Raw genomic sequence first — 23,240 nt, forward strand, 5'->3', positions numbered from 1 at the left:
TTTCAAATTAGAGATTACAAGGAATATTGAATTATTTGGATGCACACAATTACTCAAGAGTTTCTCACACTCAGTGCAGAAGATATCAATATGGTGTCATGGCATGAATCATGGCTTTAAATATTTTGAAGCTAATAAGATATCCATAACTTAATAAAATTCAATGGATTGGATCTTTGAAATATTCATAATGTTGGATCATCTATTTAATTTGCTACACTTGAATATTCTTTTTAATAGATGATTTCAAATATGATTTAATACCTAGAAACATGAGTTCAATAAATTCTTTGAGGAAATCTCATCCAAGGGATGCTTTTGCCATCTATTGACAGTCCTAGAAGATAATTCCTTAATTTCTAACCAAGTCTCTCTTTCTTCCATATAGATGACTTTCCAAACTCATAGATGGCTAATGGAAATTTCACCCGAGTCACTGAGTTTATTCTTACAGGAGTCTCAGAAAGTCCAGACCTCCAGATCCCACTCTTCTTTGTCTTCCTGGTCATCTATGGACTGACTGTGACAGGGAACCTAAGCATCATCACCCTCACCAGTGTGGACTCTCGACTTCAGACCTCCATGTATTTCTTCCTTAGGCACTTGGCTATCATCAATATTGGCAATTCAACTGTCATTGCCCCTAAAATTCTGATCAACTTCTTAGTAAAAAAGCATACCACCTCCTTCTATGAATGTGCCACCCAACTAGGAGGGTTCTTGGATTTCATTGTAGCTGAAATTTTCATGTTAGCTGTGATGGCCTATGACCACTATGTGGCCATTTGTAACCCCCTGCTCTACATGGTGGTGGTGTCTCGACAGGCCTGCTTTCTGCTAGTTTCCTTCACATACCTCTATAGCTTTTCCACAACTGTTGTAGTTTCATGTTGTGTATTCTCTATGTCTTATTGCTCTTCCAATGTAATCAGTCATTTTTACTGTGATACCGTCCCTCTGTTAGCATTGTCTTGCTCTGATGCTTCCTTTCCAGAAACAGTAGTATTCATATCTGCATCTACAAACTTGATGTTTTCCATAACTGTAGTTGTAGCATCTTATTTCAACATCATTGTGTCCATTCTAAGGATACGCTCATCAGAAGGAAGGAAAAGAGCCTTCTCCACATGCGCTTCACATATGACAGCAGTGTCAGTCTTCTATGGAACTCTGCTTTTCATGTATTTGCAGCCTCGAAATAATCATTCACTGGATACTGATAAAATGGCCTCCGTGTTTTATATACTGGTGATTCCCATGCTGAATCCCATGATTTACAGCCTGAGGAACAAGGAAGTGAAGGCTGCCTTGAGGAAATTTCTGACCAATTATTAATGTAGTGTTAGAAGTCTATAGGTCACTGAAGAGATAGTTAAGATAGGCTACCACTGTGTGGAATATAGTCTGAACAACATTAGAAGCTAAAGGAATGGATGATTTTCTGATTTTACAATTTCTGTTTTGTTTTTTGTTTTTTGCTTTTAAAGTTTTATTTTTATATTATTGACGTATACCACATGTATTTAAATTGGACAGCTTGGTAAGGTTTGAAATAAACATATACACATAAATGAAACCATTACTATAACTAGGATAATGAACATATCATATCCATTACCTTCAAAGTTTCCTTATATTCTTTTGTAATTCTCCCTTCCTGATGTTCAGTGTCTTAAAACCATTGTTTCATACATTTGGACTGAGTGGGGCTTTTACCTTGGTTATTTCAGGTGACAGCATAAATCTGGTCTCTGTTTCTCTACATTTTTGCAGAAGCAGAAGTTGATTTTTTACTATATATATTTTAGTTCTTTTCTTACTGATTTATCTAGGGATTATAATATGTACCTTATCACAGTGTACTTCAAACTAATAAAAACTTAACTCTGGTAAAATGCAGAACCTTTACTGTACTCTCCATTTGTGCTATTACTATATCTACATATGTTATAAAACCAACATGATAGTTTTAAATAGTGCTTCATATAACCTAATGCATTCAAAGAATTTAAGAAAAGTAAGGTCCTAGTCCACATCTTTCAAACAGAAATCTTAAATACAAGCCCTTTTTTCTAATCTAAAAAGTGAAAAATTTGAGACAACAGCCACAGAAATTTTGGGGATAAACAGCTAGTGAAAGTCAGAACCATATTATTTGTACAAAATCTGTGCAATTCACTGGTCTCGAGGCATGTAGGTGTGGAGACTTTAGTATCCCAGGAAAGGTTGTGTGTGCGTGTGTGTGTGCATGCATGTGCCCAGTCATGTCTGACACTTTGAGACCCCATGGACTAGCCCACTAGGCTCCTCTGTCCATTGAATTTTCCAGGCAAGAATATTCAAATGGGTTGCCATTTCTTCCTCCAGGAGATCTTCCTGATCCAGGGATAAAACCCACGTCTCCTGAGTCTCCTGCAGGTTTTTACCTGCATTCTCCTGCATTCTTTACCACTGAACTACCCAGGAATCTCAGACAAGGCTAAAAATATAAAGACATATTTATGTAACCACTCATGAGACAGAGTTTGTAGTCTGACACAACCTTGTTAATTTTTTCCAAAATAAAAAAGGAAAGGAACAAATAAACTCTCTTAAGATTATAACAATATTTAAAAATGTCCGCAATATGATGTCCCCATGTCCAACACAGACTCCAAGTCCCCTGAACATCAATGTTTTCAAGAAAATTAGCGTAATCCTTGAAGTGACAACAGAGAGTGATTCTGTGTGCTCCTGCTCCCTTCTCAGGCTTCCGTGTCAGTCTGTGTATCTTAGGTTGGGAATTTTTCAGCTTTATGTCCTCTCCTGCCCACTTCATCATCTTCATCCCAATCTGTTTTGTACACATAGAACTGTTTGGTGGGAGAGACTGTTCTGTCTTTTTCAGTGGTAGCAAAACTCTTCTTTGTAAAACTGCAAGATCGTGGGTCAAAGTGCTAAAGAGAAAAATCAAAAAGTAAAACTTCTCAAATAAAATTTGAAAAAGTAATTTTATCTATCACAATTATAAAAATTCTAAAAATCAATGAAAAGAAAAATCAATTAAAATGAACAAAATTTAGACATTTAAGATGGAGATATATGAATGAACAATAAGTATATAGAAAATTGTTCAGTATAATTAATCAAGTAAGTGAAAATCAAATTCACAATATTATTTTTTATCCCAGTTTCAATTTATAAATCTTTTTTTTTAAATTTTGACTTCAAATATTGGCAAGTATGTGGGGAAAGTATGAATTCTCATACATGGTTTTAGGTAATGCAAATGCAACAGTTAGCTTAGAAATCTGCAGTTTGTTATAAAGTTAAATATGTAGTTATCTATGTTCCAGTAACTTCCCTCATAGATCTATTGCTATGGAAATTAATACCTCTTTACACATACACGACTGAGCGACTGATCTGATCTGATCTGATACACATGCATGCTAAGTCACTTTAGTTGCACCCGACTCTTTGCGACACTATGGACTCCTCTGTCCATGGAATTCACTAGGCAAGAATACTGGAGCGGGTTGCGCGCCCTCTTCCAGAGGATCTTTCCAACCCAGGGATGGAAACTGCATCTCATCTCATGTCTCCTTCATTGGCAGGCAGGTTCTTTACCCTCTGGGAAGCCCCACATATCTGCACATATACAGTTATATAGGAGTGTTAACACTAGACTTATTACAACAAGCCAAAATTCAAATACCCATCAATAAGAGGAGAACAGTTAAAGATGGGATATATGCATATAGTCAATTATTATGTATCTGTATAAATGCAGCACAAATAAATTTCAAAATCACTATGCTGAGTGAAAGACTGCTTATTTGAGACTATTTATTGTGTGATTCCACTTATATGAAATTCAGAAACAGGGAAAATAAGCTTATAGCAGCAATAAGTAGAAGTTGGGGGATGTTGTTCATCATTATAATGGGAGTAGCCTGGGGTGTAGGGATATTCTGGGGGCATTTAAAATATCAGGGACCATTTTTGGTGTTGATAATGTTCTATATCTTGATTAGGTATTAGGATCAAATGGCACATTTATTAAAACATACCCATTTTTACATTTTAGATCCATCTTTAACTATATTGAATTCCCCTCAATTCTACATGAGGAGTTAATAGAGGAAGAGAGCATGGCTAAATGTTATGATAGGGAATATATTACCTTCTGTTATATTTTAATATCTATGAAGTTGTGCTGAACATTATGCAAGAATGATGAGATAGCTCAGAAAACACTACCATTTAGACTATTGTAACACATTTCACAGCAAGAATTATGTGTTTGTCGTGTTAAAGGCCAATGTATGTATATCACTCAAAGATGAAGTTTTAATTGCAAATCTTCTAGTCACCAATTACACGTTTTTGATCAAATGAAATAGTTTGTCTTAGCTCGGAGTCCTCTCGGGATGTGGGGATAGTAATATCTATATCATATAGGTCAAATGCTATATTTTTAACCCAGGGCCTACTACTTATTTTACTAGAAAAATTAAAAAAAAAAAAAAAACCTCTATGCAGTGATGATGATTCATTTACAGTTTTATCATGACTTTTCAAACTGTTCCAGTTTTGCTGAAATAGAACTCATACAGTAATGCTTTTATTGTTATTTAAATCACTGACTCTGTGAGTAAGTACTTTATGACATGTAGGTCTCCGTGGAACTCTACAGATCATTTACGCTGCTTTCTTCCTTTCCTTAAATTATTCCTTACAATTTTTCCACTAGAGAATATGCAAAATATCCTGGAGAATTAGCAGGCACCACAGGCAATTTCTTTGCTAAATCTCTCAGATGATTTAAATTCCATACTACTTCCTCAGGGACATTACAAAGAAAGAGGGAAAGCATATATTCTCTCTACCCAAAGAAATATCAGGAGAACAGAAGAGCAGAAAATCCAGTTCTTCATAAAGGTGAGCACATAAAAAATATTGATTTTGATAACAACTCTGGTGTTGGTAATTTCCCTTGATTCTTAGATTCTGACTAAGGACACTGTCATGGTCACTGACTGCTTATTCTTTACACCACAAACATTTCATTATTTCCTTTGCTAACTGGTTTCCCTGGAATAGGATGGTAGTGTTAAAGGCATTAATCATATGACTTGACTACATGTCATTTATCCTTCGATTTGTAAAAGTCAAAAGTGGTATTTGGATATTGCAAGTGAAGAAGTTACAGGTACCTGAAAATAATCATCACCAATGCAATCTAAGAGAATCCATTTATGTTAGGATTTCCAGATAAAATACAGGCTCCTCAGTGGCATTTAAATTTCAGATCAATAACAAATACTTTTTAGTATTTATTTAATATAATATTTGTTTTTTGTATATATACCCAATGCAATATTTGAAAAATAATAATTTACATATTATTCATGAAACGTATATACCTAAAATATTTTTTTAACTTTTATTTTATTTTATTTTTTAACTTTACAATATTGTATTGGTTTTGCCATATATCAAAATGAATCTGCCACATTGACCCTGAAGTGAAGTGAAGTGAAAGTTGCTCAGTCGTGTTCAACTCTTTGTGACCCCATGGACTGAATTCTCCAGGCCAGAATATTGTGGGTATAACAGAGTGAGTAGCTGTTCCCATCTCCAGGGGATCTTCCCAACCCAGGGATTGAACCCAGGTCTCCCACATTTCAGGGGAATTCTCTACCAGCTGAACCACCAAGGAAGCCCCCAAATAATTTTAATATATAGATATGCATATTCTTCAGTATGAAAATAACTCCCATGCATAAACTTGGATAATTTTTACTTGTTTGTTTTCCTTGCTGGTTTCTTAGCATTTGTTTGTTTGTTTTTCAGAAAGGATTTTACAAACTTAGTGAGTAGACTGGTAAAACAGTATAATGATTTATTAAGAGCTATAAGAAAGTCATGAACCCCACATAACTCCTAACTGCTATCACCAGGACTGAAGATTGAAAAGTCAGTCTTCCCACTGCATATTTTTGTATTCTGTCTATTCTAAATATTAGTCCTCAATGGAAGGATATAAAATGTTGCAGTAGAATATTTAAAAAATGACCAGAAATACCGTTTCCCAAATAAGAAGAATCGGCAGGGTATCCCTATCTATTTAAGATACTGAAGCAGTTTTTTTGGATAAATAACCAGAAGTTGTAAGTTGAATTACATGGGGAATTGCTAATCAACAAACATAGTTTCATTTACCTAAGATTGAATAAGATATAGAGATCCACTGTACAATATAGTAACTTTAATTAACAATACTGTACAATTGACCCATAAGTCATTTAATGGGGCAGATTACATGCTATATATTCTTAAAGCAGAAAATTAAAATCAAAATTAAAAAAAGAATGGACAAGGTAAAAGAATCTGAAATTTCAGAAAGAGATAATTACTGACACTGAACATGGAGATACCCTCAGTAAGCATTTGAATAATCCTAGCACAGCTGACTGAGAAGGCAGTGGCACCCCACTCCAGCACTCTTGCCTGGAAAATCCCATGGACGGAGGAGCCTGGTGCGCTGCAGTCCATGGGGTCCCTAAGAGTCGGACATGACTGACCGACTTCACTTTCACTTTTCACTTTCATGCATTGGAGACGGAAATGGCAACCCACTCCAGTGTTCTTGCCTGGAGAATCCCAGGGACGGGGGAGCCTGGTGGGCTGCCGTCTATGGGGTCGCACAGAGTCGGACATGACTGAAGCTACTTAGCAGCAGCAGCAGCAGCACAGCTGAAGACTTCAGAGTTGTAGGACTGATACTAGAAATCTGAATTCCTTTGCTTAATCCAATGTGTCTCTCTTTGTCCAGTGAAACCCATGAGAGCAGACCCGGCAACACCTAGTCCTTATCTGTGTGTGAGGGAGGAGCCTGAAAGCAGAGTCGGACTCGGTAGAGAAACAGCCATCTCCTTCTCCAGGGGATCTTCCAGGGATCAAACCTGGGTCTCCTGCATTGCATGCAGAGTCTTTACCACCTGGGCCACCACGGAAGCCTAGAGAAACAGCAGAAAATACTATGTAGGAAAGAGGAATAGAACTGGCTCAGCAACCTTCAGGATTGCCTTTCTTTCTCAATCCCACTCCTTGGATTGGACTAGATTCCTGGTGTGATAAACCAGAACCTCTGCAGCATAAGAGAAAATAACAGTAAGAATAAAAGGTTTATATTCTAGGTTGTGTGCTCTTAGTGCAACTGGTCCTTTTGAATGTCAGCAGGGAAACAGAAAGACTGAGATGAAAATTTAGAGTTCAAAAAGCCTGGTCTGATGTGATATGAATAGAAAAAATGATATGCATCTGATTATGGAATGCATTGAAAACAAGGCTAAAGCTTTTTTTCAATTATTCTAAAAATATCTCAGATTACATGCCACCCCAAAATTTTAATGACTGCTATCTGCCTATCAGCTAATATGAATCATGATGTGGAGACCAGAAGGATACAATAGTCCATGACAGTGTTAATACAAGCTTGGTCTCAGGAGGTAGGTGAGGGGATGCTTAGAATGGCAAATATCATGAAAATTGGCAAAAAAAAAAAAAAATACAATGTGGAACTCTGACAGAGAAAATTAGAGGATGGATACAATGTTTGTGCTTTACAGTGGCTGCTTTTTCACATTTATTTTTTTCCATTTAGGAAAGCTATATAAGCTGGAGTACACTAGAGTTCAGCAGAAGTAGAGGAGCTGATGTAATTTGGAAACATGATTTCAGGAAACCCCACCCCAAGAATTGCCCTTGTCATCTAATGACAATCCATGAAAATAATTACTTGGAAGTTTGTAACCACATTTTCTTTTCTTCCCCAAATAGATTAATTTCAAAACTGTTACATAGCTAATGGAAATTTCACCCGAGTCACTGAGTTTATTCTCATAGGAGTCTCAGAACGTCCAGACCTCCAGATCCCACTCTTCTTTGTCTTCCTGGTCATCTATGGACTGACCGTGACAGGGAACCTAAGCATCATCACCCTCACCAGTGTGGACTCTCGGCTTCAGACCCCCATGTATTTCTTCCTCAGGCACTTGGCCATGGTCAATCTTGGCAATTCAACTGTCATTGCCCCTAAAATGCTGATAAACTTCTTAGTAAAGAAACACACCACCTCCTTCTATGAATGTGCCATTCAGCTAGGCGGGTTTTTGGTTTTCATTGTAGCCGAAATTTTCGTTTTAGCTGTGATGGCCTATGACCGCTATGTGGCCATTTGTAACCCCCTGCTCTACATGGCGGTTGTATCTCGGCGGATCTGTCTTCTGCTAGTTTCCCTCACATACCTCTATAGCTTTTCCACATCGATTGTGACTTCCTTTTCTGTATTTTCAATGGCTTATTGCTCTTTCAATGTAATCAATCATTTTTACTGTGATATTGTCCCTCTCTTAGCATTGTCCTGCTCCAATACTTCCTTTCCAGAAACAGTAGTCTTCATATCTGCATCTACAAACTTGATGTTTTCCATAACTGTAGTTGTAGCATCTTATTTCAACATCATTGTGTCCATTCTAAGGATACGCTCATCAGAAGGAAGGAAAAGAGCCTTCTCCACATGCGCTTCACATATGACAGCAGTGTCAGTCTTCTATGGAACTCTGCTTTTCATGTATTTACAGCCTCGAAATAACCATTCATTAGAAACCGATAAAATGGCTTCAGTGTTTTATACACTGGTGATTCCCATGCTGAACCCCATGATCTACAGCCTGAGGAACAAGGACGTGAAGGCTGCCTTGAAGAGATTTCTGACAAATTCGTGCTGTTGATGTCTTTTTGAACTCTATAGGTCAATGAAGAGATGGTTAAGGTAGGGTGCCATTGTGTGGAGAAGATTCTTACAGCATTAGAAGTCAAAGGAATGGATTATTTTCCCATTTTGCAATTTCTGTTTTGAGGAAAGGTCCTAGTTTGCACCATTCAAATAGAAATCTTGAATACAACCCAGGTTTTCTGATCTAAATAATAAAAATGTTTGAGTCAATAGTCACAGAATTTGGGGGCTGAATTGAAGGGGAAAAAAAGAGCCAATGAAAGTCAGATCCTTATTCTTTGTATGAATTTTCCACTTCACTTATCCTGATGCATGTGGCTGTAGGGGACAATTCCAGTACCCCAGACAATGCTAAAATATGAACTAGTATTTATGAAATCACCCATGAGGCAGAGTCTGTAGTTTAACACAAACCTTGTTAATTTTAAACAAGAAAAAGAAAAAATAAAATCAACTCACTTAAGAAGATGACAATATTCAGATATCTTCAGAGCAGAGTGTCACCATGTCCAAAATAGACTCCAGATTTCCTAACACAGCAGTATATTCAATGCAACACAATTAGAGTAATGTTTGAAGTGATAGGGCTTCTCTGGTGGCTCAGATGGTAAAGAATCTGCCTGCAATGTGAGAGATCTGAGTTTGATCCATGGGTTGGGAAGATCCCCTGGAGGAGGGCAGGGCAATCCACTCCAGTATTCTTGGGGCTTCCCTGGTGTCTCAGAGGGTAAAGTATCTGCCTGCAATGCGGGAGACCCAGGTTCAATCTCTGGGTCAGGAAGATCCCCTGGAGAAGGAAATGGCAACCCACTCCAGTCCTCTTGCCTGGAGAATCCCATGGACGGAGGAGCCTGGTAGGCTACAGTCCACAGTATCGCAAAGACTTGAACACGACTGAGCAACTACACTTTTTTTCTTTTGAAGTGATGACAGAGAGAGATTCCCAGTTTTCCTGCTTCCTTTCCTGTCTTCAGAATGTTTCTCTATGTGCCTTGGCTTGCAGTTTTATCAGTTTTATGGCCTCTCCTACCCACTTTATCTCCTGTATCCGAAACTGCTTTGTTTGAAACTTTTTGGTGCGAGAGGGTTTTCTGCCCTTCCTACTGGCCGCACAACTCTGAGTTGTATCACTGTAGCAACTTGAGACAGAACTAAACAGAAACATCAGAAGCAAGAGAGCCTAGGAAAAAAAACAAATCTGAAAATGTAGTTTTATCTAGCAAACTTTTAGTATTCAAAAAATCAATAAAAAGAAGAAAACAATTAAAATGGGCAAATTTTAGAACTGTAAGAAGTGGGTATATGAATAACCAAGTACATAGAAAAATGTCCACTTTCACTAGCCACCAAGTAAATGAAAATTCAACTCACAATGAGATTATTTTATCCCAATTCCATTTATAAGTTATTTTTAAAATGTCTACATCAAATATTGCCAAGGTGATGTGGCAAATAGAATTCTCATACATGGCTTTGGTAGTGTAAAATGTTACCATAAGTTCAGAAAGTTAGCAGGTTCTTATAAAGTTAAAAATGCAGATGTTTATGTTACAGTAATTACCTCTTAGATCTATAACTAGTAAAAATAATACATATATATATACACACATATGCTTTTATAAGGGTGTTTATACAAGATATTTTATAATAAACCAAAACTCAAATATCTATTGGTAAAAGAACGAGTAAGATGGGATATATGTATGCAGAGGACTATATGCATCCACATAAACTCAGCACAGCTGAATTTCAAAACAATTAAGCTGAGTGCAAGATACAGATTAAGAATATTTATTGTGTGGTTTCACTTACATGAAATTCAGAAACAGGGAAAATGAGATTAGGGACAGAAACCAGAGCAGCATTTGCTCTAGGTGAGAGCGTGCTGTTTGGGAAGTTAAGGTCTGAGGGAAATTGCCTTTATGATGGGAGTAGCCAAGAAGCGGGTGTTATAAAGTATCAGGGAAATGTCTGTGGTGTTGAAATGTTATCTTGATTCAGGTATTAGGAACAAATGGCACATTTTCCAAAACTTACCCATTTGTACAATTTAACGCCATCTTTTACTGTATGCAAATTTTCCTCAATTCTAAAGCAAAAGGAATTCATAGAAGAAGAGAATATAGGTTAAATGTTATGAGAGGGAATGTATTTCCTTATATTAGATTTTTTTTAATTACTTTATTTTTTAACTTTACAATATTGTATTGGTTTTTCCATATATCAAAATGAATCCGCCACAGGTATACACGTGTTCCCCATCCTGAATCCTCCTCCCTCCTCCCTCCCCGTACCATCCCTCTGGGTCGTCCCAGTGCACTAGCCCCAAGCATCCAGTATCGTGCATCAAACCTTGACTGGCGACTCGTTTCATACATGATATTATACATGTTTCAATGCCATTCTCCCAAATCATCCCACCCTCTCCCTCTCCCACAGAGTCCAAAAGACTGCAGGTATATGAAGGTATATGAAGGTATATGAAAAGGCTTTAATTAGAAGATTTGAAATTAAAGCCTTTTTCTGCAGGTATATGAAAAGGCTTTAATTAGAAGATTTGAAATTAAAGCCTTTTTCTGCAGGTGTATGAAAAGGCTTTAATTTCAAATCTTCTAGTCACCAATTACATACCTTTGGTCAAATCACATAGTTTATCTGAGATTAGTGTCCTCTGAATCTGGGAATAGTGATATCCACCTCATTTAGGTTAAATGGTATATTTTTAATGCAGCATCTATGACATATTTTTACTGGAATAATACATTTAAATAAAAAATTATATGCAATGGTGGTGATTAATTTGCAATTTTATCATGACTATTGAAACTGTTCCAATTTTGCTGCAATAAAGCACGTTAGTCTTTTTCATTGTTGTTCTGATCATTGACTCTGTGTCAGCGATTGAGAACTTTTGTCGCGTGGGTCTCTGTAGAACTGTAAGGACCATTATGCTCTTTTCTGCCTTTCTTTAAATTATTCCTTACAGCTGTTCACTAGAGACTAGGCCAGATATCCCTGAGGATAGGTAGGCACACAGGCAATTGTTTTTAAATCTCTAAGAAGATTTAAGAGAAATCAGTTGAATAACTCAAATGCTATTAATACTTTCTCAGGAAACATCACAAAGGGATACAAAAAGCATAAATTCTCCCTACTCAAAGAAAAGTCAGAGAAATTTGAGAGGAGAAAATCCAATTCTTCATTAACGTGAGTAGACAGATATTGTTGATTTTGATTATCACGTTGACATTGGTAATTTCCCTTGTTTCTTAGATTCTGACTATGAACACTTTTATAGACACTGACAAATATTCTTTAACCACAAAAACTCCATTATTATTAATTTTTTTTGTTGTTATTAACTTGTTTCCCTGGAATACTGTGGTAGTGTCAGGGAATTACCTATTAATTAACTAGAAGCCATATATCTATTTTATTTATGAAAGCTGAAAGTCAGATGTGCATATTGTAAGTGCAGAGGGAGTTAGATATATCTGAAAAAATCATGAGCAATCTAATCTATTAAAGTCCAGTAAGATTAGAATTTCCAGATAAAATATAAGATGTTCAGTTGCATTTAAATTTCAGATCAATGACAAATACTTTTTAGTACCTGTCTCATATAATATTTGAATTTTCTATAAATATATCCAATGTAATATTTGAAAAATACTTTAAGATATGTATTACCCATGAAACACTTTATAAACTGAAAATAATCTTAATATAAGGATATGTATATTCTTCTATATGAGAATCAATTCCCACACATGAACTTGGAGAATTTTTAGTTGTTTGTTTTCCCTAACAGTTGCTTATTTTTTTTTTCTTCAGGAATGACTTTGCTAACTGATTGAGTAAACTAGTAAATGAATAGAAAACGTTTTTAAGAGTTAAGGAGAAAGCCATGAACCTCAAGTAGTTCCTAACTCTTATCACCAGGTCTGAAGATTGAAATATCAGTTATATCTTTGCATATTTTTTATATCCTGTGTGCTCTAATATTAGCCCTAAATAGAAGCATATAAATGTTGCATCAGAATGGTCAAAAATGATCAAAGATATCGTTCACAAAATAAGAAGAATGGACAGAGTATCATTAGCTCTTTAAGATTCTTATAGCAATTCTTTTTGATAAGTAACCAGAAGTTGTAAGTTGGACCATATGAGGAATTGCTAATCAACAGATATCAAATTTCAGTACTGGAAGATGAATAAGTTCTAGAGAGGAACAGCATTGTACCTATAATTAAGAATGCTAGTCTATTCAACCTTAAATCTTTTAATGGAACAGATCTCATGTTATATATTCTTAAGGAGAAAATTAAAATTAAAAATGAATGTGTAGGGTAAAACAATCTGGAAATTTAGAAGAAAACAATAAAAGACACTGAAAATGAAGATACCCTCAATAACACTAGACTAATCCTTAGCAGAACTGAAGATTTCAAACTGGTAAGATTGGTAGCAGATGTCTGAACTCCTTTGCCTAATTCAGTGTGTCTGACAAGAAAACCCACGATAGCAGACCAGGCAATACATGGTTCTTCTCTGTGAAAGAGGAAAGAGCCTGAAAGCCGAATGGGACACAATAGAGAAACAGCAGACAGTGTCATCTAGGAAAAAGCAGTAGAATTGGCTCCACAAAGCCCAGGGTCGCCTTCCATCCTTAAACCCATTTTTGCATCAGGCTAGTTTCTTGATTTCGGAGAAGGCAATGGCAACCCACTCCAGTACTCTTGCCTGGAAAATCCCATGGGTGGAGGAGCCTGGTAGGCTGCGTTCTGTGGGGTCGCGAAGAGTCGGACACGACTGAGTGACTTCACTTTCACTTTTCACTTTCATACATTGGAGAAGGAAATGGCAACCCACTCCAGTGTTCTTGCCTGGAGAATCCCAGGGATGGGGGAGCCTGGTGGGCTGCCGTCTATGGGGTCGCACAGAGTCGGACACGACTGAAGCGACTTAGCAGCAGCAGCAGCAGTTTCTTGATTTAACAAGACAGAAACTCTGTAGTATCTTAATAAGGAAATAAAACCAGGAATAAATGTTTATTTTCTAGGTTGCTCTTAGGTCAACTGGTATTTTTGAATATCAGTAAAGACACAGAGGGCAAGAGAAAAAAATGTAGGGCTGAGTGTATGCTGAGTGAGGTGATGTGAGTAGAAAGGTGATACAGACCTGAATGTCAAATGCGTTGAATATGAGGCTAAAGCTTATTCTTCAATTATTTTAAAAATAATCTCAGATTACAAATTTGACTACTCAAAAAGTATTAAAGACTGTTATTTGTCTATCAGCCAAACTGAGAGAATCATGACATGGAGATCAAAATGATACAGTCATCAATGATAGCATTAATTAAAGCTTGACCTAAGGAAGTAGGAGTGTGTAGAATGGCAAAGTATTATTGACACTGGCAAATAATAAAATGTGGGACTTTAAAAGAGAAATTTAGAGGATGGGTACAATATTTGTGATTTAAAGTGGTTCCTTTAAATTTTTTATTTTTGTCATTTAAAAAGTATATGTAGCCAGCAACACACTAAATTTCAGCAGAAATAGAGGAGGGTATAATTTGGAAGCGTGATTCCAGGAAATCTCACCCTAGGCATTGCCTGTGCCATCTAATGGCAATCCTAGGAAATACAGTTTTTTAAAACTGTAACCATTTCTCCTTTCTTGCTCAAACTGATGACTCTCCAAATTCTACCATGGCTCATGAAAATTTCACCCGAGTCATTGAATTTATTCTCACAGGAGTCTCAGAACGCCCAGACCTCCAGATGCCACTCTTCTTTGTCTTCCTGGTCATCTATGGACTGACCTAAGCATCATCACCCTCACCAGTGTGGACTCTCGGCTTCAGACTCCCATGTATTTCTTCCTCAGGCACTTGGCCATCATCAGTCTTGGCAATTCAACTGTCATTGCCCCTAAAATGCTGATCAACTTCTTAGTAAAGAAACACACCACCTTCTTCTATGAATGTGCCACCCAACTAGGAGGGTTCTTGGTTTTCATTGTAGCTGAAATTTTCGTTTTAGCTGTGATGGCCTATGACCACTATGTGGCCATTTGTAACCCCCTGCTCTACATGGCAGTGGTGTCTCGGCGGATCTGTCTTCTGCTAGTTTCCCTCACATACCTCTATAGCTTTTCCACAGCTATTGTGGCTTCGTCTTCTGTATTTTCTATGTCTTATTGCTCTTCCAATGTAATCCATCATTTTTACTGTGATATCGTCCCTCTGATAGCATTGTCCTGCTCTGATATTTCCTTTCCAGAAACAGTAGTATTTGTATTTGCATCTACAAATTTGGTGTTTTCCATAATTACCATGGTAGCATCTTATTTCAACATTGTTCTGTCCATTCTAAGGATACGTTCATCAGAAGAAAGAAAAAGAGCCTTCTCCACATGCACTTCCCATGTGACAGCTGTGTCAGTCTTCTATGGAACTCTGTTTTTCATGTATTTGCAGCCTCAAACTAACCATTCTATGGGTGCTGATAAAATGGCTTCAGTGTTTTATACACTGGTGATCCCCATGCTGAATCCTATGATCTACAGCCTGAGGAACAAGGACGTGAAGGCTGCCTTAAAGAGATTTCTGACAAATTCATGCTGTTCTTTTAAGCTGATGTAATTTTTAACTCTAAGGTAAATGAGGAGATGGTTAAGAAAGGTGTATTGTGTGGAGGAGATTCCCAACAGCATTAGAAGCTAACAGAATGGGTGTTTTCCCAATTTTATTTATTTTGAGGCAAGGCTCTAGTCTGCATCATACAAATAGAAATCTTAAAAATAACCTAGTTTTTTTTCTGATCTAAAGAACAAAAAGTTAGAATTTAGACAATAGTCTCAGAATTTTGGCAATGAATTGCAGAAAGGAAACAGTGTATGAAAATGAGATCCCCATTCTTTGTAAAAGCTGCCCAGTTCACTTATCCTGAGCCAAGTTTATTTATCCTACTGAGCCATGTAGGTTACTGTAAGATTTCAGTTGTCCCAGACCAAACAAACAAAAAGCAAAAAAAAAAAAAAAATGAATTAATATTTATGAAATCACCCGTGAGGCAGACTTCGTAGTTTGCCACAAACCTTGTTAATTTCCTGCTCTAATTAAAAAAGATCAAATAAATCAACCTTCTTAAGAAGAAGATAACAATATTCACATGTCTTCACAGCACAATATAACCATGTTCAAGACAGATTCTAAGTTCCTGACAAACCAATATAGTCAATAGAAGAAAATTAGAGTAATCCTTCAAGTGACATCAGAGAGTGGCTCTCAGTTCTCCTGCTCCCTTCTCAGCCTTCAGATCTTCAGAGGATTAGTCTGTACCTTTGTTTGAGACTTTGTCAACTTCATGGCCTCTTCTACCCACTTCATCTCCTGCATTCCAATCTGTTTTGTACTTGTGGAATTTTTCTTGTGGGAGATAACTTTTTGCTCTCCCTAATGATAGCAAAAATCTCTTTGGTAATACAATAAGATATTGGGACATAGAACAAAACAGAAATATCAAAATATAAAACATCCGGGAGAAAATATGCAAAAATTTTTTTATCTAGCACATGTAAAAATTCAAAAAATCAAGTAAAATTTAAATTTCAATGGGCAAAATTTAGACAACGTAAGATGTAGATTTGAACACAGACTGGTTCCAAATAGGGAAAGGAGTACATCAAGGCTGAATACTGTCACCCTGCTTATTTAACTTATATGCAGAGTATATCATGAGAATCGCTGGGCTGGATGAAGCACAAGTTGGAATCAAGACTGCTGGGAGAAATATCAATAACCTCAGATATGCAGATGACAACACCCTTATGGCAGAAAGTGATGAAGAACTAAAGAGCCTCTTGATGAAAGCGAAAGAGGAGAGTGAAAGGGTTTACTTAAAACTCAACATTCAGAAAACGAAGATCATGGCATCCAGTCCCATCACTTCACAGCAAATAGATGGGAAAGAATGGAAACAGAGACAGACTTTATTTTGGGGGGCCTTCAAAATCACTGCAGATGGTGACTGCAGCTATGAAATTAAAATATGCTTGCTCCTTGGATTGAACCCAGGTCTCCCACATTGCAGGCACCAAGGAATAGAATTATTTTATCCCAATGTCCATTTATATTTATGTGCATGTATTAATTTTTACATCAAATATTGGTAAGAATATGGTGAAAATGAAATTCTCATGCACGGCTTTTGCTAATGTAAAATGCTACAGTAAGTTTGGTAATCTTGCAGTTTCATGTAAAGTTAACTATACAGTGACCTATGTCCTAGTTATTCTAAGATCCCTAACTAGGAGAAAGTAATGGATATATACTCACACATACACTTATATAGGATTCTTTATGCTAGAATTTTTAATAGCACAGCACAAACACAATATCCATCAATATTTTAAGAGTTGTGACACTCACATGCAGTGGGATGTCATATAGTTATAAAATCACACATGGATAAATTTCAAAATCACTATGCTGAGTGAAAGATACCAGACTGAGAATATTGTGTTATTCCATGTACATGAAATTCAAAAGCAGGATAATAAGTTTAGGGATAGAAAACAGACAAGTAGTTGCTAGAGTTGTGAGAATGTTGGTGGAGTTAAATGAGGGAAATTTCCATTATTCTTGGAGAGGTGAAGGGTGGAGGGGTTATAAAGCACTGGAGAGGTTTCTGTGGTGCTGAAAACATTCTATATCTTGATTTAGTTATTAAGAACAAATGACACATTTTCCAAAACTTACCCATCTATGCAATTTAGATCCATCTTTAGCTGTTTATGATTTTTACTCAATTCTAATACATAAGGATGAGTGTATAGGTAAAATGTTATGAGAGAGCATGTACTGTCTTATATGAAATTTTACCTTCTGTGAGGTTGTACTGAACATTATCCAAGTGTGTTGGTGTCTCAGCTCAGGAAGCACTATAGTTTAAACACACACTGCATTTCAATAATTGTTATGGATTTGTTATATTAAAGGTCAGGGTATGTATACCACCACTCACTTAAAGATGAGGCTTTAATTTCCTCATGGCTTTGGTCAGATTACATAATTTATCTGAGCTTGGTTTTCCTCTGTTTATTGTTATAGTCCATATTTATATCATATAGGTTAAATAATATATTTTCACCCCAGTGCCAACTACATATTTTTTACTGGAATTATAAATTCAAAAAATTCTATGCAATGATGATGATGATTCATTTACAATTATATCACAACTTTTGGAACTGTTTCAGTTTTGCTGAGTTAAAGCCCATACAGTAGCATTTTCATTGTTACTATAATCATTGACTCTGTGTAAATGAATGAGCACATAAAACAGGCTGTAGGTCTCAATGGAACTGTGCAGATCATTTATGCTGTTTTCTTCCTTTCCTTAAATTGCCCCTTACACTTTTTCACTAGGGAATATGAAGAATATCTTGGATAATTAGCAGAAACTACAGGCAATTTTTTTAATCTCTCAGATGATTTAAACAAAAATGTCTGAACAAATACCATACTACTTCCTCAAGGAACATCAGGAAGAGAGAAGAAAAGCGTCAATTCTCATTACTCAGAAAAGTCAGAGAAACTTGAGAGCAGAAAACTGCAATTATTCTTTAAATGTGAGTAGATAAACATTGCTGTTGATTTTGATGATCACCTAATGTTGGTAATTCACTTTGATTTTTAGATTCTGACTCAAGACATTTTTATGGTCACTGACAGATCATTCTTTATGTCACAGGAATTTCATTATTTCCTTTTTTAACTGGTTTCCCTGGAATAGTATGGTTTTTAAGGTGTTAAAATCCCATAAACTGATAACATGTTCTATATCTATTTGACTTGTGAAAGTTGAAAGCTGCATTTGGATATTACAAGTGCAAAAAGAGTGCACAGATCATCACCAATCTAACTATTACAATCCAGTAAGGTTAGAATTTGCAGATAAAATACAGAATATTCAGCCATATTTAAATTTCAGATCAATAACAAATATTTTTAGTATCTGCCTCATGCAACATTTGGCTTTTTTGTTAATGTAACCAATTCAATATTTTAAAATACTGTGTCACCCATTAAATATTTTATAAATTGAAAATAATTTAACTTAAAGATTTTCATATTCTTATATATAAGATCAACTCCCATGCATAAACTTGGAGATTTTTTATTCCTTTGTTTTCTCTCAGTTCAGTTCAGTTCAGTTTCTCAGTCGTGTCCGACTCTTGTTTTCTGTACAAGTTGATAACTTGCTAACTATGTAGTCCATTTTTTTTTCTTTTTTTTATAAAGAAAAGACTTTACAAATTGAGCAAGTAGACTGGTAAATAGAGGGTGATTTTTTAAGAGTTTTGAAGAAAGACTTTAAGCCCCAATAATTCCTAACTGCCATCAGCAAATCTGAAGATTCAAAGTGCAGTCATCCCTTTGTATACATTTTGTATCTTGTCCGCTTTAATGCACACAAGCATGCTCAGTTGTGTCCAACTCTTTGGGACCCCATGAACTGTAGCCCCTGTGGGATTGTCCAGGCCAGAATACTGGAGTGGGTTGTTATTTCCTCATCCAGGGCATCTTTCTGACCCTATAGGAATAGAAACTGCATCTATAACCAGACATATCCCTTCCTTAAAAAAAAGAAAAAAAAAAAAGACACCAACTTGGCAGGCTATCAGTTCAGTCCAGTCACTCAGTCGTGTCTGACTCTTTGCGACCCCATGAACTCCAGCAAGCCGGGCCTCCCTGTCCATCACCAACTTCTGGAGTCCACCCAAACCCATGTCCATTGAGTCAGTGATGCCATCCAACCATCTCATCCTATGTCATCCCCTTCACCTCCTGCCCTCAATCCCTCCCAGCATCAGGGTCTTTTCAAATGAGTCAGCTCTTTACAGCAGGTGGCCAAAGTATCGGAGTTTCAACTTCAACATCAGTCCTTCCAATGAACATGCAGGACTGATTTCCTTTAGGATGGGTGGATTGGATCTCCTTGCAGTCCAAGGGACTGTCAAGAGTCCTCTCCAACACCACAGTTTGAAAGAATCAATTCTTCAGCTCTCAGCTTTCTTTCCAACTCTCACATCCATACATGACTACTGGAAAAACCATAGGCTTGACTGGATGGACCTTTGTTGACAAAGTAATGTCTCTGCTTTTTAATATATTGTCTAGGTTGGTCATAACTTTCCTTCCAAGGAGTAAGTGTCTTTTAATTTCATGGCTGCAATCACTATCTGCAGTGATTTGGGAGCCCAAAAAAATAAAGTCTGACACTGTTTCCACTGTTCCCCATCCATTTGCCATGAAGACATGGGACCGGATGACATGATCTTAGTTTTTTGAATGTTAAGCTTTAAGCCAACTTTTTCACTCCCCACTTTCACTTTCATCAAGAGGCTTTTTAGTTCTTCACTTTCTGCAAGAAGGGTGGTGTCATGTGCATATCTGAGGTTACTGATATCTTTCCTGGCAATCTTGATTCCAGCTTGTGCTTCTTCCAGCCCAGTGTTTCTCATAATATACACTGCGTATAAGTTAAATAAGCAGGGTGACAATATACAGCCTTGACGTACTCTTTTTCCTATTCGGAACCAGTCTGTTGTTCCATGGCCAGTTCTAACTGTTGCTTCCTGACCTGCATACAGGTTTCTCAAGAGGCAGGTTAGGTGGTCTGGTATTCCCATCTCTTTCAGGATTTTCCGCAGTTTATTGTGATCCACACAGTCAAAGGCTTTGGCATAGTCAATAAAGCAGAAATAGATGTTTTTCTGGAACTCTCTTGCTTTTTCCATGATCCAGGGGAAGTTGGCAATTTGATCTCTGGTTTCTCTGCCTTTTCTAAAACCAGCTTGAACATCTGAAGTTCATGGTTCACGTATTGCTGAAGCCTGGCTTGAAGAATTTTGAACATTGCTTTACTAGCGTGTGAGATGAGTGCAATTGTATGGTAGTTTGAGCATTCTTTGACATTGCCTTTCTTTGGGATTGGAATGAAAACTGAACTTTTCCAGTCCTGTGATCACTGCTGAGTTTTCCAAATTTGCTAGCATATTGAGGGCAGCATTTTCATAGCATCATCATTTAGGATTTGAAATAGATCAACTGGAATTCCATCACCTCCACTAGCTTTGTTAGTAGTGATGCTTTCTAAGGCTGACTTGACTTCACATTCCAGGATATCTGGCTCTAGGTGAATTATCACACCATTGTGATTATCTGAATTGTGAAGATCTTTTTGTACAGTTCTTCTGTGTATTCTTGCCATCTCTTCTTAATATCTTCAGCTTCTGTTAGGTCCCTACCATTTCTGTCCTTTATTGAGTCCATATTTGCATGAAATGCTCCCTTGGAATGTCTAGTGTTCTTCAAGAGATCTCTAGTCTTTCCCATTCTATTGTTTTCCTCTATTTCTTTGCACTGATTACTGAGGAAGGCTTTCTTATCTCTCCTTGCTATTCTTTGGAATTCTGCATTCAAATCGGTATATCTCTCCTTTTCTCCTTTGCTTTTCACTTCCCTTCTTTTAACAGCTATTTAAGGTCTCCTCAGACAGCCATTTTGCTTTTTTGAATTTGTTTTTCTTAGGGATGGTCTTGATTCCTGTCTCCTGTACGAACCTCTGTCCATAGTTCATCAGGCACTATCTATCAGATCTAGTCCCTTAAAGCTATTTCTCACTTCCACTGTATAGTCATAAGGGATTTGATATAGGTCATATCTGAATGGTCTAATGGTTTTCTCCACTTTCTTCAATTTCAATCTGAATTTGGCATTAAGGAGTTTTCATGATCTGAACCACAGTCAGCTTCCTGTCTTGTTTTTGCTGACTGTATAGAACTTCTCCATCTTTGACTGCAAAGAATATAATCAATCTGATATCAGTGTTAGCCATCTGGTGATGTCCATGTGTAGAGTCTTCTTCTGTGTTGTTAGAAGATGGTGTTTGCTATGACCAGTGTGTTCTCTTGGCAAAACTCTATTAGCCTTTGCCTTGCTTCATTCTGTATTCCAAGGCCAAATTTGTCTGTTACACCAGGTGTTTCTTGACTTCCTACTTTTTATCCCAGTCCCCTTTAATGAAAAGGACATCTTTTTGGGGTGTTAGTTCTAGAAGATCTTGTAGGTCTTCACAGAACTGTTCAACTTCAGCTTCTTCAGTGTTACTGTTCAGGGCATAGACTTGGATCACCGTGATGTTGAATGGTTTGCCTTGAAAACAAACAGAGATCATTCTGTCGTTTTTGAAATTGCAACCAAGTACTGCATTTCAGACTCTTTTGTTGACTATGATGGCTACTCCATTTCTTCAAAAGGATTCCTACCCACAGTAGTAGATATATTGGTCATCTGAGTTAAATTCACCCATTGCAGTCCATCTTAGTTCACTGATTCCTAGAATGTCGACATTCACTCTTGCCATCTCCTGTTTGACCACTTCTAATGTGCCTTGATTCACGGACCTGACATTCCAGGTTCCTATGCAATATTGCTCTTTACAGCATCGGACCTTGCTTCTATCACCTGTCCCATCCACAACTGGGTGGTGTTTTTGCTTTGGCTCAACCCCTTCATTCTTTCTAGAGTTATTTCTCCACTGATCTCCAGTAGCATCAGATCAGATCAGTCGCTCAGTCGTGTCCGACTCTTTGCGACCCCATGAATCGCAGCACGCCAGGCCTCCCTGTCCATCACCAACTCCCAGAGTTCACTGAGACTCATGTCCATCGAGTCAGTGATGCCATCCAGCCATCTCATCCTCTGCCGTCCCCTTCTCCTCCTACCCCTAATCCCTCCCAGCATCAGAGTCTTTTCCAATGAGTCAACTGTGGCATATTGGACACCTACTGACCTGGGGAGTTCATCTTTCAGTGTCCTATCTTTTTGCCTTTTCATACTGTTCATGGGGTTCTCAAGGCATGAATACTGAAGTGGTTTGCCATTCCCTTCTCCAGTGGACCACATTCTGTCAGACCTCTCCACCATGACCCTTCCATCTTGGGTGGAAATTATTTTCAATAAATGCCCAGAAGTCATAAGTTGGACTATACAGGGAGTTGCTAATCAACAGGTATATAAAGTTTCAGTTAAGGAAGGTGAATAAAATCTAGAGATCTACTCTATAGCATTTAACTGTAATTTACCATACTGTACTGTTCACTCATAAATTATTTAATGGGGCAGATCTCATATTATGTATTTTATCACATTAAACCAAAATTTAAAAAGTAGACAAGGTCCATGGAATTTCCCAAGCAAAAATACTAGAGTGGGTTGCCATTTCCTACTCCAGGGGATCTCCCCAATCCAGAGATCAAACAACTCAAGTCACCCACATTGGTAGGCAGATTCTTTACCACTGTGCCACCTGGGAAGCCCAAATCAACTATACTTCAATAAATTTTTCTTTTTTCTTGGGGAAAAAAAACAGGCATGAGA

At 37.2% G+C, this 23,240-nt stretch overlaps 2 protein-coding genes and 1 pseudogene across 2 annotated transcripts; all 3 read left to right on the forward strand.

The window, feature by feature from the left end:
* Positions 1-408: 408 nt before the first annotated feature.
* LOC109569106 (olfactory receptor 8J3-like) lies at positions 409-1,335 on the forward strand. Its single transcript, XM_019974422.2, has one exon. It carries the CDS (start codon positions 409-411, stop codon positions 1,333-1,335), a length of 927 nt encoding a protein of 308 aa, XP_019829981.2.
* Positions 1,336-5,125: 3,790 nt separating this feature from the next.
* LOC109569107 (olfactory receptor 8J1-like) lies at positions 5,126-8,780 on the forward strand. The gene is made up of 2 exons (XM_070803268.1): positions 5,126-5,162; positions 7,852-8,780. The coding sequence occupies exons 1-2, from the start codon at positions 5,126-5,128 to the stop codon at positions 8,778-8,780; spliced, it is 966 nt and encodes a 321-aa protein (XP_070659369.1).
* Positions 8,781-14,499: 5,719 nt separating this feature from the next.
* On the forward strand, positions 14,500-15,434 carry LOC109569379 (olfactory receptor 8J3-like; annotated as a pseudogene).
* Positions 15,435-23,240: the final 7,806 nt, after the last annotated feature.

Source organism: Bos indicus, chromosome 15 (genome assembly GCF_029378745.1).
Source record: "Bos indicus isolate NIAB-ARS_2022 breed Sahiwal x Tharparkar chromosome 15, NIAB-ARS_B.indTharparkar_mat_pri_1.0, whole genome shotgun sequence".
Taxonomy (NCBI): domain Eukaryota; kingdom Metazoa; phylum Chordata; class Mammalia; order Artiodactyla; family Bovidae; genus Bos; species Bos indicus.